The sequence below is a fragment of the Erinaceus europaeus genome, chromosome X, assembly GCF_950295315.1.
Source record: "Erinaceus europaeus chromosome X, mEriEur2.1, whole genome shotgun sequence".
In the NCBI taxonomy this organism is placed as follows: domain Eukaryota; kingdom Metazoa; phylum Chordata; class Mammalia; order Eulipotyphla; family Erinaceidae; genus Erinaceus; species Erinaceus europaeus.
In genome coordinates, this window is record NC_080185.1 from 112,625,437 (window position 1) to 112,642,135 (window position 16,699).

Below are 16,699 nucleotides of genomic sequence, written 5' to 3' on the forward strand. Positions count from 1 at the left end.
AAGGCTTCTGATTAAATATGCTATGAACTGATAATGAATTTTAAGTGCTCTCAAAAACCTCTTAGTGCATGGGAAAATTATCTCAAGGGACTAGGAAATGCTAATAAAGCAAATTCTTTATGAAGGGGGGGGGAGAATTTCCAGGACATGCTCATCAAAAAGTCACCAGTCACCTCCTGACATCTCTGAATTATTACTTATACATTCGGAGGGCTGAGATATTATCAGTATTTGCATCCAAGTCACAAAATTTAAAATGATCAAGCATTTTGCATTCTACTGCTGCATAAAAGGAATTCAGAAATGGGGAAATGAAAATAATCCACTGCTTTTGATGTTTATTAGGCTTTACAAAAACTGTACATTTTTTTCTTAAGAAAAAGCATTAACTTAGTACTGGTATCAAATAAACTAAACATTCATTAACAGGAAAATATTCTGATTTTTATTTTTGCACGTTATTCTCAAGTACACAATTACAATAATGTCACACATCCCTATATGATTTTCTTTTTATGTATTTTACTTTTTTTTACAAAGTATACAGAGGGAGGGACATACAATATTTAATAGGATACTTCTACAGAACAATAACTTATATTATGTCCTTGTAAAAATCTGTACCTCTTTAAAACATTTAACTGAAACATCCATTTTAGCTTTGCTAATCAAAAAATTTTTAAGAATTAAAACTAGGCTGTTTAACTAATGTCAGTACATAACAGTGACTACAATTTCATATTCTTTTTATACAGACAAATACATTTTATTGTATTCACTTGACCAAACCCTTAATACCTTTTAAAGGTTTCAATATTGTGCTTTAAAAAGAAAAGAACTGTGTATGATTCCAGACTTATGTAAGAGAAATATAAAGTGTGAAAAGTGTTGTGTTCCTTATCTTTCAGTTTATTTAAAAAAATATAAATGACCAATTATTTATATTTTCTGTATTAATTTTCTAGGACATTTAAAAAGTAATAAATGTCCACTGTTACGTGTTTTCTTTTACATTTCTAGAAATAGAAATTGAGGAAGATTTTTAAATATTCTCACAAAAAAACGGACAGAGCTTTCAAGAATAGTACCGCAGGGCAATAAATCACACAATTGTATGTTAATTTATAACCAAAGTACATTATAGGGCCTAAGAGGGCAGAGAATTCCCAGTGGGGGAGGCCCAGGCCTTGGCTTTGACTGGCAGCCAGGTTGGAGTTCATAACAGCCTAAAGTACTTGATTTAGAACTAGACTAAATCATACTAGTAGTACTTCAGAGGTTTGCCAAACATCAAATATTGAAATTTCTAACCCTATAAATACAACTCTTGAATACAAATATTGATGGCAAAGAGAAAAGGTAAAAACCTAACAGCACAAGGGGGATGGAGCACCATAATGGAGTGGCAAGGCAGCTACCACCAAGTGGGAAGTAAAACCCCTCAATCACCCGTGCTGGATACTCTTGTACTGACAGCTAACTTAAGGGACTCCAAAAAAACTTGTTTTCTGTTCTCCAAGATTCATCTTAACATGACCAAATTAACTAAGTTCATGCTATGAATTTATAATTCTGATTCAGAATTATTTACCAAAACAAAAACAAACAAAAAACCAAAGTTAACTCTTGAAGAAAAACAAAACTGAAAGACTTAGTAATGTTCCAAAATAAGGCCTCAGATTTTCCTCATGCACTTAAAACACACCTTTATCTTCTAATCAAAGCCAACTTGAGCGTTAAAACAGTTTTTAAGGTTTGCTAACTGGAACTAAGAAGTAACAGAGTAGGCTGAACTTGCCAGGTGTAGGACGTAATTAGCACCCAATCTGGTACATGGAGTCTTTTCTTCCTCAGACCCCCTCACTTGGTAATAGAAAATTCCCTCATTGGCTTCTCAGAGAACTTGAGGGAGTTATGCCAATTGATACTCATTAGCTTTTCAGAAAAATATAAAGGCATGGAGCTGAAGTTGTATGAAAACATTCTAACTAGTAACATCTTAACTTCTATTTTTCAATTACCAAAGATATTTAAAAGAAAATACCTTTACTCTTTAAAAATACTAGTGTCCTTATTTTCCTTCTAATTCTTCACCTGAGTAGTCTCTCTGAAGAGCATAACTTACAAAATGCTCTCTCATGCATCCCTGCATCTTTCATGTTACTGTAAATTTAATACTTTTCATTATAGATTTTAAACAACTACTACTTGGAGTTGTGTGTATAAATATGTAAAATAAGCAATACACACAGATACATGTTATATATATATGTGCATATAGATAATCCAGGGTACATTTACATATATAAAGTTGCAAGAGATCCTATGAGCCACAAATTACCTCTAGGATATTCTGAAATGCAGTCCTCAATAAGTCTCATTTGCAGCACACAACCATTCCAAGACAAAGCAGCACAGACAGAATAATCAAATTACAACAAGATCAAGCAAAAAATTTCAATAAAGTTGTCTAGAAGTTTGCTATGCTGACAAGAGGTGTAAATACTCCAAAGAAACAAACAACAAAAAAGCATATTTTGTCTGCAAAACAAAATGAGAAGTATACAGGGCCCCAAACACTGCTCTTTACTCAGCTAAGCCAAAGAACACAAAGAGCGAGTGTGAACTTTTACTGTCATGTGGCCTGAAAATAGTAAGATAAGTATATGACTTACTTCCATGTTAGGATAGTTAGATCTGACTGTAAAATCTCCCAATAATATTAGTAGATGCCTCTGACAATTTTGTTGTGAGAAATTTATGGGGGGAAATGAGTCCACATGAATACTTCCAGAGTTACCAATCTAAAATTACCTTAACTTTAAGTTAAATGGTCTTAGAAGAGTACCAACAAGGTAAGCAAGGTAAATATATTTAAATAAATATAAAACTTCTAAGATAGAAAAATTCAATATAGAACAAGGGATTACTTTATTAAAAGCAACTTGCTTGTTGCTGCTTTTCCCCAATTATTAAACAAACTGAATAGAATTCAGAACACGCTACTGAACAAAATGTAAAAAAAAAAGTCAACTAGAAGCAATAACTCTATTTGTACACAGCATAAATCAATATACAGTATTGTATGTGAATGAGACTGGCTTTGAAATGACTTTTCTGTTTCAAAGCCAATGTCTCTACAAATGTTTGTGGAAGTACTATTAGGGCAGGCCAACTTCTTTATGATGCCGCATTATGTGTTGGTTCTTTTCAGAAGGTCTTCGGAACCCTTTCTTGCAGTACTCACATCGGTGAGGATAGTCTTTTGTATGAATGGAAATTACGTGCCGTTTAAAGCCTGAGGCATCCGTAGTGCTATACTCACAGTACTCACACTGATAAACTTTTCTGCCACTGTGTGTCTTCATATGCTTTTTAAGCTCATTTTGCTGCCTAAATCCCTTTCTGCATCTCTTACATCTAAATGGCAGATCCTTTGTGTGAACTGAGAGAATATGGCGACTTAAAACAAACGGATCTGCAATCTTGAAGTCACAATGTCTACATTGGTGCATTTTTTTACCCTTGTGGGCAGCCACATGTTTCTTGAGTTCTGAAGGCCTGTGAAAGCCTTTATCACACATGTCACACTTATGGGGATAGTCCTTGGTATGAACTGAAATTATGTGTCGTTTCAAATCACTTGAGTTCGAACTCTTGTGGTCGCAGTGCAAACACTGGTGTGTTTTGCTTTCTTGATGGATAAGAGCATGTTGCTGCACCTCTTTGGTATCTGAGAAAGTCAGAAGACAAATGTCACACTTGAATGGCATCTCTTTACTATGCTTAGTTTTTACATGCGTTTTCAAGTTAGAAGAGTCTGCAGACCTATATTCGCAGTACTGGCACTGGTATGGTTTTTCCCCAGTATGGATTCGCATATGTTTTTTGAGCTCTGATGGGTGACGAAAACCTTTACCGCACTCCACACAAATATGTGGAAAGTTCTTGCTGTGCACTGCCAAAAGGTGGCGATTCAACAACCCTTGTTCAGCTGTCTCATATTCACAAAATTTACACTTGTGCATTTTGTTGGTTCCTTTTTCTTTATGCACCATTTTGTGAGTAAACAAAGCCCCAGCATGAGAAAAATGCTTCCCACATTCATCGCACTCAATGGCCTTCTCCGTCTTGCTGGTGAGCTTGTGACTTTCCAGGTGGTTATGTAAACTTATCTTCTTGTTGGTAGTGTAATCACAGTCAGTACAGCGGTACTTCTTCTTGGTTAGGTGTTCAGGATGGTTTTTCATGTGCCTCTTCAAAAAGCCTCTTGACTTAAATTTTTTCCCACAAATCATGCAAGGATAGACAGTCAAGGGATGTCCATCAGGGCCAATAATTATAGCTAAGAATGAAAAAGAAAGGAGCATGAGTCATCAAACCAAGTTCTGTTTTGATTTCTTCAAGAATTTAAGGTGTGTATTCTGAGCTTCATTGGGCAAGCATGCTCCTAAGTTAGGCTACTTAATAGTTCCTTTACCATTTTTTCAACACAATCCCATCACAAAAAAAAAGTCTGAAATTTTCACTCAGTGTGTCACTTCCTCCATTTATGAATTAAATCAGGTGGTGGCACACCCAGTTGAGCATAAATATTACCAAGCACAAGGACCTGGGTTCAAGCCTCCTGCTCCTCACTTGTGGAGGGGGGGGGGGCGGGGCACGGATGGATGGATGGGACACACGACACTTCTTGGGTAGTAAAACAGGTCTGTAGGTGGCTACCTTTCTCACCCTCTCTCTGTCCTATCCAATTAAAAAAAAGTAAAAAATGGCCGCCGGAAGTGGGAATGGTGGAGTCAGTGTTGGCACAGAGCCCCAGTGATAACCCTGGTGGCAATTTACAAAAAAAAAAAAAAAAAAAAAAAAGGAGAGAAATCAGTGCAAGATTCTTCATAAAAATCAAGTTTCGTAATAAAATTTTTTAAATTTGGCTATACAAAAAGAAATTTTATATCAATTCAGTTAAAGTTTAAATATACCCACAAAATATGTAAATTGATATAAGAATAGACAAGAATGAACTGATGTATTTCTCCTGCTTCTTTGTAAATTATGCTGGCTTTATGCTGACATAGCCAGATTCTGTAAATAAATGTATTCATTTCGTTTTCAAAAGGATGAATGTCCAAAAAACATTTAAGGGAGTTATTTTTTTCATCTCCACATAGAAATCACCAGAGTGATTTGAGTTTTTTTTTTTTTTTTTTTTTTTTTGGTATTATCTTTATTTATCTGATAGAGACAGCCAGAAATGGGAGAAAAGGGGGTGCTAGAGAGGGAGAGACAGAGAGACACCTGCAGCCCTGCTTCACTACTTGCAAAGTGGCGGACTGGGGGCTCGAACCCAGGTTCTTGAGTGTTGCAACATGTGCACTCAACCAGGTGCGCCACCACCCAGCCCCGAGTTTTTTGTTGTTTTTTTTAATATTTATTTATTCCTTTTTGTTGCCCTTGTTGTTTTATTGTTGTTGTTATTGGGTAGGACAGAGAGAAATGGAGAGAGGAGGGGAAGACAGAGAGAGGGAGAGAAAGACAAGACACCTGCAGACCTGCTTCACCACCTGTGAAGGGACTCCCCTGCAGGTGGGGAGCCGGGGGCTCGAACTGGGATCCTTACACCAGTCCTTGTGCTTTGCGCCAAGTGCGCTTAACCTGCTGAGCTACAGCCCGACTCCCCCGAGTTTGTTTTTTAACTCATGTTTGATCCATGTTTCTTTTTATGCAAGGAAATCATTCATGAATATCACTGAATTCTTAAAATTATATTTTCAAATTCAATACATAAACACTACATGTAGTCTAGCAGCTAAAATGCTATTACAACACCTCAGAAGATGCATACTAGAGTTTCATCTGAGAGCTCGCAAAACACGCTCCGCTGTGGAACTCGTGTGCCCTCACCTGTTTGGTACTGCCTGGAATCAGGTCTTCTCCTTTTCTTTGGTTTTTGTTTAGCCAGTCTGCCAAGCCCAGCAGACTCATCTATGTGCAAGAGGGCACTTGCAGTGCCATTCCGGTTTTCAATTCCATCAGAATTATTACCTAACAATGCGCATTAAAAAACAAAATTATACAGTATAATAAATTATAAAGAATTAGGGGTGCTTTATTAACTACAACAATGAAAAGTAAGTCATGATACTCATGAATGACAGAAACTCCCCATTCTAGGTAATGGGAGTTATGAGCACATTTATATGGTGAAACTACAGAAAATGCCTAGCTTCCAAATCTTATAAAAAAAAAAAAAAGTCAGCATTTTGCCCCATGGGTACCGTGTTGTCCCCAAACTGTAAAGTCATGGGTAAGATAAAATCAAGACGAAAAGTTTCAGCTTGAGAGCCTGTGGACTTCTTGGATTACATAGACATGAAGGGGATTTCTGTTAAAAAATAACACTAAAAGGAGATTTTATAATCTTCCCTTACTCTTGTTCAAATCAATAACCTTTATAAGATACTGATATTTCAGATTTCTGAAACGTAAGACCACAGAAACCATTTTTCAAACATGGATTCATGTTCAGTCCAAGAACCAACTGTAAGAGCTGAGATTTGACTTACCGTAAGCTGCTGCCCACGCTATTGGCATGAAAGTTTTGATTTCATTGTCATCTATTTGCTGTTCGTGCGCTGCAGCGGCTGCAGCGGCTGCGGCAGCAGCATCCTCCTCCCCTACAATCACTTCCATATAAACTTCATCAGCAATTTCAGCGACATCTAAGTGGAAAATAACGTACACTTTTGAGACCAGGTCTACATGACTACAAGAAATATATTTTATTTGAACTCAGATAACAGGTAAATAGAAATAAGGTTCAAATGTCATATATCTAAAACATAGCTTTTAGGGACGGGACAGCTCATCTGAGCAATCAATACATATTCCTGAGCAAATCATTCATATATTCTTGGCTTTCACCATTATTTGATGCTCTGGTTCTCTTTCTTTCTAACAAATCTTTAAAAAATAAATCTTTCTCCCACAAAAAGGCCACCTACTTACTTAAATCTTCATCTTCTTGCTGAGAGTCGTTGACAGTCATATAAACCATCTTTTCCCTTGGCACACGAATACTGCTATTCTGATCAAGTAACTCAACTCCATGATCATTCTCAGGCTCACTCTCCACAATGTCCACAGTGCCACCTGTCAGGGAAAATGACAGCTCCAAGCATGTATACAAAAACTTAGCTTCCATCTGTTTTCATGTATTATATTTTACATACTATTCTACTGCTATACTGGAATCTTTTTTTTTTTTTAATAAAGTTATCTTCAGAAATTTCAAATGTGCTTAATTTAAACCACCCAAAAGTAATCAGACTGAAGCATCTGGATCAAAATATGCAGATATGCTGAAGGTTTCCTCTTACCTAAGTCATCTTCTCCAGGGTCAGCTTTAAAAATATACACCTTGATGACTTCAGGGCAAGTGCCATCCACTTTACAGGGATCAATTTCTGACTCTGCGTCCATAGTCATTTCAGAGGAACCATCGTGCTCTATTTTGCCAGCATCGTCCACTGAAAAGGGAAGAAACACATTACAATAACAGTAAATACTTAAATAAAAGGTTTGGTTTTTGTTTGTTTTGTTTTTCCCTTTTCTTACCAGAGCACCGCTCACCTCTGGCTTAAGGTGGTTTGGGGGGACTGAACCTGGGTCTTCGGAACCTCAAGCTTGAGAGCCTCTTTGCATAACCATTATACTATCTACCCATGTCCATAGTTTTCAAAATGTCCTTTTTATTGAGAGTCTGTAACTCGATTCACCTAAGAAATTTTTTTATCTAGACAGACATCAGACATGTGAAATGTGGTCAAACCAAAGCCAAGTTACCAAGGGGCTCAGACTTCCTAGTAAAGAAACTTCCAAGTTTCTCAATCTTGTCAAGTGTCAGAAGCTCTTAGGGAACTTAAAAGCCTAGGTCCTCGTCCAGCAATTCTATAGAATCAATATGTCAAGGAGTAGGTGCTGATAAGCACAGAGCTAGAAATAGCTCTCCATCTCCAGAGATTCTGTTCAGAGTTTGAGAACTTTTGCTATGGGAGACTTGTAAGCAGAATCATGACAAGGTCAGATTACCATTTGGCTATGCCACCCTGCTAGCCTTGAGAAACAGTGATCCAAAGGGATCAAGACATAAAGCACAACCGTGATGCAAGTGACAAATGAAAAGGTCTCAAATCAGGACAGAGGTATTACAGACTGAAATGAGCAGAACTTAGCATCTGACTAAAAACTGAACTTAATAAAGGAGCCAAGGATAGCTATGGGGTTTCTGATTTAGGTGACTGAATAGAAAAGGAACATTTTAAGAAATGAGGTAAAGGATCTCTTCCTAAGTGTTTAGTCCACTGATTTAAGGACCAAAGGGTAACAAGTCTAAAAGTTCTCCGAGCTCTTGCCTGTTCCCATCACTCTATGCCTATTGCACCTTTTCGCCTGTTCCTCTCAGAGGGTACAATTCACTGTATCGTTAGTATCTGGGCTTCCCCCATTCATTACCATCAACAGAACAGAACCTGTATTATCAATATTCAGTCTTTTAAGACCGAGTCTAGTAATAGAAGATGAATCAACGATTCAATGGCTGAAAAATTAAAGTCAGCTGCTGGGCATTCAAGTCTAAAAGCTGAAGATAGACACAGACTTAGGGGTCAGTTCTATGGTCACCAAGGCTTGAGTTTACATCATGAGAACTTAGCATAAAAGAGTGGGCTGAAGACATCATGGGGAATGCCACAGTTTGAGAGTCGAGAAGAGCTGGGGCTGGCAAGATAGCTCACTTGAATAGTGTGCTTATTTGGTTATGACCACAACCCAGGTTTGAGTCTGGTTTCCACTACACTGAAGGGAACCTTAATGTTGTGGTGTCTTTCTCTTTGTCTCCCTATCTCTCTGAAAGTGTCAGTCTGGAGCAGTGAAACCCTAGTGACAAGAGGAAAAGGACAGAGGAGGGTAAGGAGCTGACAATAAAACATGAGAAAGGAAAGCTGATTTTGTTAGAAGAAAAACATGGAGGAAGCTAGAGTTCAATATTCCAAGAATCCTAGTAAGGCACATGACAATAATGCAGCAAGTGCACAGGCCAAGGAAGGATGTCTACAATGACTATAGTAAACATTAAGACAGTAGTTTCCAGTGAAGAACAGGACAGTAGAAGCCATCTGGTTGGATCAGAGTAGATAAAGGACTCAGTGGAATGTATGAAATTGTTTAAGAAGTCTAATTCAGCACATGGCGTGAAGTGTACGGACTAGCATAAGGATCCCAGTTCAAGCTCCTGGCTCCCTACCTGCGTGGGGGGGGGGGGGAACGACAAGCACTTCACAAGTGATGAAGCAGGTCTGCAGGTGTGTTTCTCTCTCCCCGTCTACCCCCCTCTCTTGATTTTTTTTCTGTCCTATCCAACAGCAGCAGCAATAACAACAACAACAACAAGGGCAACAAAAATGAGGGGGGAAATGGCCTCAAGGAGTAGTGGATTCATAGTGCATGCCTAGAGGCAAAAAAAAAAAGTTAATTCAGAACAGAGGGGGTAGACAGCATAATGCAAAGAGACTATCATTCCTGAGCCTCCGAAGTCCCAGGTTCAATCCCCAACACCACCAAAAACTAGAGCTAAGCAGTGTTATGGGGGAAGCAGAAAAAAAAAATTCAGAATAGAGAACAAAGGAACACTAATTAGAATGGGTTGCTGTGCCAAGAATGCTTTTGTTTAAAATAGGGATGCCAAAAGATATATAGAACAGTGATGTATGCTCAGCCTACAAATGAAAATATAATAGAAAGTGAAAGGCTACAACCAGAGGCAATGGTGAAATTCCTGGGAGCATGATCTCAGAGATGCTGAAATTAGGAGCAGAGATGAAGGAATTTTCCTGAAATAGGGGAAATGTGCTACCCTTCTGACATGTGAGGAGGTAAACATGGATGAGAACAGAGCTACATTGTGTTAGGGAAGGGAAGAAGCTGGAGGTATTCATGGCTGGTGTCTTCAACTGGAGATATGAAATATGGAACAAGGGCTTTGGTTACCAGTGAAACAGTGGAAGGCTAGTTTAAGAGCTTAGAAGCTAGGGAAAAAGAAAGAGCTGATTCAGGACAAGTTTAATAATAATACGGTTCAATGAGAATAGCTAGTTAAGCTCTTTGTAGTTTGTTTTTACCAGAGCACTGTTCAGCTTTGGCTGTGCAGAGGGTTCAACTAGGGAACTCGGAGTCTTGGGTATGAGTCTTTTTTGCAAACCATTATGCTATCTCTCCTGCCCCGTAGTTTGTTTTTTGTTTGTTCTTTTCTATAAGGCAATGAAATGAACTCAGGACCTCACATCATGCACACATGATACTGCTGAAAAGCCTTCAAGGTCCTTTTCTTTTTCTTTTTCTTTACTTAGAGAAAGAATGAGAAACAGTGAGATAGAAGCAACATCTCAGTAGTGTTCCACTATCAATGGGGTTCCCCAGTACTGACCATGTGTTCCTTATGTGGTACTGAGGCATGAACTAAGGGCCTTCCCTACCAAGTGATCCATCTCTTTGAAGTATGTAAGGAAGAAGAAAAAAGGAAAAAAAAAAAATCAAAGTTCCCTGAACATACCTACATAAATTCAAGTACCTTGAATACGGCTTATAAAAAATGTCTATGGGGGAAAGAGCTGGTAGTATGTTCTACTGAGGCCTGATATGTTTACCCCCTCAAAAAAATCAAAATATTTTCATAACATGCCAAGTTAGTTGAGCCAACTGTTATTTTAAAAGAGGCCAGAGCACTGCTCAGTTCTGGCTTTTGGTGGTGCTGAGGATTGAACCTGGACAGGGCCCAGAGCCTCAAGTATGAAAGTCATTATGGTGTCTCCCCAGCCCACCAATGTTATTTTATTAAATGTAGATTTGGAGGTAGTATTGGAAGGACAAAGATCTCACAAATTAAGAGGGTTTTAAATAAATCTGTTTACATCTTCAGATAACTCATCTCTGAACAGTTTGATGTTGCTGAAGAAGTTTAGCCCCTAGGGGCCAGATGTTGTACCTGGCTGAGTGCACATGTTACAATGTGCAAGAACCTGGGTTCAAGCTCCCAGTCCCCACCTGCAAGAGGAAAGCTTTACAAGTCGTGAAGCAGTGCTTCAGGTGTCTCTGTCTCTCTCCCTCTCTATCTTCCCCCTTCCTCTTGATTTCTGGCTGTTTCTATCCATTAAATAAATATAGTAAAAAATTAAAAAGAAGAAGCTTAGCCCCTTTTGCCAAGGTTTGTTAAAACCGATCCGAACAGATGCTGGAAAATCAAATGTCCTTCTGTACAAAGAGCAAGGTCAGGCCCACTGGTTTTGCATACATTAGTTTGTCAGTACTCCTAAGATAAAAACCTTTGATGACTAGAAAAATCTAATCATTTTGGAGCTTGCAAAATGTCATGTATTTAACTGTAACTTGGAATAAAAGGTCTATGTGCTTTCATAAGTGTGTAGGAAAACACATATCAAATATACAGGCTTACCTAAGCCAAATAATGCTGTTCTAGTATTAAGGAAAAGTAGAATTCACCTTTGAAATTTTCACCCTGAGAATTTGCTCCACTAACTCAGTCAAAGACATTCTGAATATGAAATGTTTGTACAAGTGATTCATTTAAAAACTTTGATAGTCCTTTTAAGTACTCAAAATTTCACTGTGATTTTTAAAGTTACCATTAAAATGAATTTCTAACAGGCAAAGAAAGCTTTAATAAAATTGAGTCCTTGTATGTATGATTTCTGCCTAAGTGCTTTCTCCTGAAGTAGTAATGAAGAACTTAAGAGATTTAAAATAAGGTCTCTCCAAAATAGATAATTTCTGGAAATTAAGACTGCTTCTAATAATAACTACCATTTGCATGACATTTTGCAATTTCCACAGCATTTCTATATACTTTAATTTTATTCTTACCTTTTCCAGAAAAAGAAATAAAAACTCTGAAATGATACATGATTTGTCTAAAGCCAGTAAAGTAGAGAGGGTAGGGAGAATGAGGAGATGCCTATCTTTAGAAACCAGTCCTTTATTTTCATCTTCTAGCTTTTTAAAGAAATACATGCCCACGTGGTCTGGGAGGTGGTGCAGTGGATAAAGTATTGGACTCTCAAGCATGAGGTCCGGAGTTCAATACCCAGCAGTACATGTACCAGAGTGATGTCTGGTTCTTTCTCTCTCTCCTCCTAGCTTTCTCACTAATAAATAAATAAAGTCTTAAAAATAAATAAATAAATAATACATGGCCACTGTAAAAAAAAAAAAAAGGTCAGTATAAGAAAATCACCACTAGTCCTACCAACTAGAGATTTCATCATTATCAGAGTAATTTTCCATCTTAGTTTTTTTTCTTTTTTAAGCACTGACACTACAGTTTCCTTTAGGTTTATATAATAATTATCTTTACATTTCATCCAACTTCAAGCTTTTAAAGTGGACTTATCAACAAACCCATTAATAAAGCAAAACTATAGCAAAATGTAAGTGTACATTAAACTGCTTCAAGGAAGCTTCAGTAAAATTCCCTAAAGACTGAAATTAAGGAATGGCAATGACAACAGATAATATGGTGTCTAAAAATACGCTTCATTAAGATTTCAGAAAACCCAGTAGTTTCTGGAAAATAAAAAATAAAAAATAAATTGCTGGGGCAGAGGGGTAGGGAATAGACCACTTCAACAAACATTTACTAACTACATATACCAAGTGCTAAACAAGATGCCAAGTCCTGAAAACACATAAGCTGTTTACACTTAACAACCTTATGAAATAGATAATACTATCTTGTCTGCCATTCTCTTCTAAGAGTCTAGACAAATTGAATTAAACTTTTACTTTTTTTTCTTTTGGCTATCTTTGGGGCTTCATTGCTCTGGGTTGACTTTTTCAGATAAAAAGACAGAGGCACAGATAATGAGAGAGAGAGAGACACCCCGAGACCACAGTATTGAAGCTTCCTTCAATATGGTGGTAGATGGGCTCAAACCTAGGTCACGCACATAGCCAGGCAGTGCACTAAGCAAGCTATTTTGCCAGTCCTTAATTGCAATTTCTGCCAAGACAGAAAAGATATGGTATTGGATTTGAAGTGGAATAGCACTGCTCAGCTCTGGTTTATGATGGTGCAGGGAAGTATCTGGGACTTTGGAGCCTCAGGGATGAGAGACTCTTTGCATAAACATTATGCTATCTTCTCCACCTGGAACTGTATTTTAAAAAATGTTTTTATTTATTAATGAACAAAGAGAAATCAAGAGGGAAGAAGGAGATGGAGAAAGAGAAACACCTATAGCACTGCTTCACGGCTCATGAAGCTTTCTCCCTATAGAAGGGGAATGGGGGCTTGAACCACTGTCCTTTGCATGTTATAACGTGTGCTTTACCAGGTGCAGTACTGTGCAGCCCCTGTGGAACTGCTTTTTTGTCTAATTAAACATCTTTATCATTTGACCTTCTCTCCCCAGGTCCCCAAACACTCAAGACATTGCCCTCAGTCAGCTTTCCTAAAATACAGATCTTTACTCTTTAGCCCAGAACTGTACCCCAGGTAACTGTACCCCATTTCCTACCAGGTAAAATACAAGTTGCAGCCTAGCATCCAACCTCTGCCCAAACTACCTTCTGACTTTAGTCTTTATTCCCTCAGAAATGCCGTGTCCTGAGCTTAAACTTAACATAATTTCATTCCCTACTTCTTTATTCCTCTCTCCTCCCTCCCACCCCCCTTTCTGTACATGTATTATAAGTACCTCTCGTCTCCATGGAGCCTGTTCAGAGGCTACGGAGACTTTTAAATAGTCGCGACAAGGTCAGATCACCAATTGGTCGTGTTACCTTGCTGGCCTTGAGAAACAGGGATCCAAAGGGATCAAAACAAAGCACAGTCGTGATGCAGGTAGCAGACTGACATGGCCCAAAGCAGGGCACAGGATTTACAGACAGGTAGCTGGATGTGAGTACTATTTGGTCAAGTAGAACTTAGCACTTGACCAAAAACTGAATATATACACAGATTTGCTTGCCTTACAAATTATACAACTTATTATGCAAGAAAAACAAGTTGTCCGAGCAGCATACACATGCACACCCACACACCCCAGTTCCTTGCAGAAACTTCCTTCTAACTCTTGAAGTTTCAAGTCCCAGGGCTTAGTCTTCAGCCTTGGCTTATCTACAAGTACTCCTTTGGTTAGCTCATTCTGTCTTAGAGCATAAATTTCACTAATTGCCAACAAATCTTATGTTTACATTCCCACTCTAGTCCAGTCTTCCAAACTTAGATTTATACATGTCCTTGGTGCCTCTCAGCTATATCTCACAATTAAGTCTGTTCAAGAACAAGAGCCAGGACAGTACTCTGGCACATGTGATGGAATCAAACTCGAGACTTCATGCTCTTAAGTCCAGTACTCCAGCCACTATGCCACCCCTTGGGCTGCTCAAATATTTCAGAAAACCCTGACCATACTTGTAACCCCAAATCCTCTTTATACATCCCCCCACATCTATTATTTATCCTATATCACTTACTTATGTCCGTATACCTTTGTTAGACTAGAAATCTCTATGAGGGAAAGGCATTTTCGTCTATTTTGTTCATTGATATATCCCAAGAGCCTACAGCACTGCCTGACATTTAGTAAACACACCACATTCATTTGTTATATGAATGTTGGTCCTCAAGTCAATTCTTAATTCTTTTTTTTATTTAAGATTTTATTTATTTATTAATGAGGAAGATAGGAGGAGAGAGAAAGAACTAGACTCTGGCACATGTGCTGCCAGGGATCGAACTCAGGACCTCCTGCTTGAGAGTCCAAAGCTTTATCACTGCGCCACCTCCCGGACCACATAATTCTTAATTCTTTGTCTGTCTGTAAGACTTGAGTTCTTAGGGCCAGGTGGTGGTGCACACAGGAGAGTGCACACACTGTTATGAGCAAAGACCTAGGGGGTAAGTGATGCCCTGGTCCCCACCTACAGGAGAAAAGCTTCACAGACAGTAGAACAATGCTGCAGGGATCTCTCCCCTCTATTAAAGGAAAACAGGGGGTGTGGGGGAGGGGATGGGGGAATGGCCACCAGGAGCAGTCAGATCATAGATCATTGAGGCCCAGTCATAAGCTTGGTGGCAAAAAAACAAAACAAAACAGAAAAACCACTGAGTTCTTTACAATATTTCATGTTTCACTGATAACATAATTCAACTTTAAAGTCAACATCTGCTATCATTCTGCTGTGAAAAGATTGTGAAAGTAACGTATTTATATGCCTCCCATTATTCTAGTTATATTTAACTGATTTTTACTGAGAACTGTTCTACAAGGCTGTTGTTGGCTCAGTGGTACAGTATCACACTCCCCAAACGTGAGTCAGTTTTTTATAAAGTGAATCAAAACTCATCACCAATCCTTTTATCAATTTCTCCTTTCTAGAGTCCTTTCATACTGATTAGAATTTGGTTTGTAGGAACAAGTACTGAATGGTCTTAAGCTGCTCTTCAATAAAACCAGACAGTGGCCAGTGGCAAGTAAACATTTTCTATTTGATGGAAAATAAACCATTCCTTTAAAAACAAAAAATTGGTTTGCTAGATTCTAGCATATTATAGTTTACATGGTAATTTTTTTCTTGATTATATTTTTAAAAAATCAAAATATAGCATCCTTTCTTTTTATTTAAAGATATATGTATGTATGATAGATAGAGGAGAGAGAACCAGAGCATCAACCTGGCATAAATGACACCGTAGATCAAACTCTGGACCGAATGCTGGAAAGTCCAGTGTTGTAGCCACTGTGCCACGCCTCCCGGCCCTCGATCATGTTTTACTATCCTCCCCAGCTAAAATTCAATTATGTTAGTTTACTTGCCAAGAATTATCTATTTATGCAAGAGAGGAAGTGAGAACCAGTGCCATTCTGACATATGTGGTGTCAGGAATGGAACTCAGAATCTCCCATTTGTAAGTTCTATGCTGTACTGCTACACCTTTATCTGTATTGTCTTCTAACATATTCTCTGTATTGCCATTAGTTCATCTCTTGAGTTAAAAATAAAAAATAAAAACACTGCAATATCACTGAAGTTGTAGACCAGTACAAACCAATAGCATTTTTTTTTCTTTTCTTTTTTTTAAGCAGAGCACTGCTCAGCTCTGGCTTACGGTGGTGCAAGGGGACTGAACTTGGGACCTTGGAACCTCAGAAATGAGTCTCTTTGTATAACCAGTATGCTTTCTACCCCCACCCTCCAATAGGATTGTCTGTGTTATGAAAATCTTTATCTACACATATACTATTAGCCAGATGTGGCTACTAAGTGTTTGAAGTGTGGTTGGTACATTTACATGATATTTCAGATCAGCAGACCTGTCTCTCTGTGTCTCTGTCTCTCTCTGTCTCAAGATAAAGAACTTATAGGACTAGGAAGGATGCTCAGTGTTATTAAGCATGAATGAGGACATGGTTTTCAGTTCATTTCCTAATGTCATATAAAATAAAACTATATCAGGATAATTAGAAATAGCAAGAAGTCATTGCCTCAAAAGTGGGAATGAACAAAGAGTAGGTAAAATAGGCAAAGGATTAATGCCTTAAAGAACAGCTGTCATAGGTGTGGAGTTTTCAGTTGTGTGATTTCAAGAGTTGGGGGTATAGGTAGTATTAATAGCACAACA

At 38.1% G+C, this 16,699-nt stretch overlaps 1 protein-coding gene across 5 annotated transcripts in view; it reads right to left on the reverse strand.

Annotated features, from left to right (window-relative positions):
• Window positions 1–321: 321 nt before the first annotated feature.
• ZFX (zinc finger protein X-linked) overlaps window positions 322–16,699 on the reverse strand; it is a 55,676-nt gene continuing 39,298 nt past the window's right edge. For all 5 annotated transcript variants that reach the window (XM_060182824.1, XM_007534077.3, XM_060182821.1 and 2 more), the window contains 5 exons: window positions 7,380–7,529; window positions 7,009–7,152; window positions 6,567–6,722; window positions 5,905–6,045; window positions 322–4,345 (listed from right to left, as the gene is read on the reverse strand). In XM_060182824.1, coding sequence (XP_060038807.1) covers window positions 3,162–4,345; window positions 5,905–6,045; window positions 6,567–6,722; window positions 7,009–7,152; window positions 7,380–7,529 — 1,775 coding nt within the window. In that variant the 3' untranslated portion in view covers window positions 322–3,161. The remainder of the gene's footprint in view (window positions 4,346–5,904; window positions 6,046–6,566; window positions 6,723–7,008; window positions 7,153–7,379; window positions 7,530–16,699) is intronic.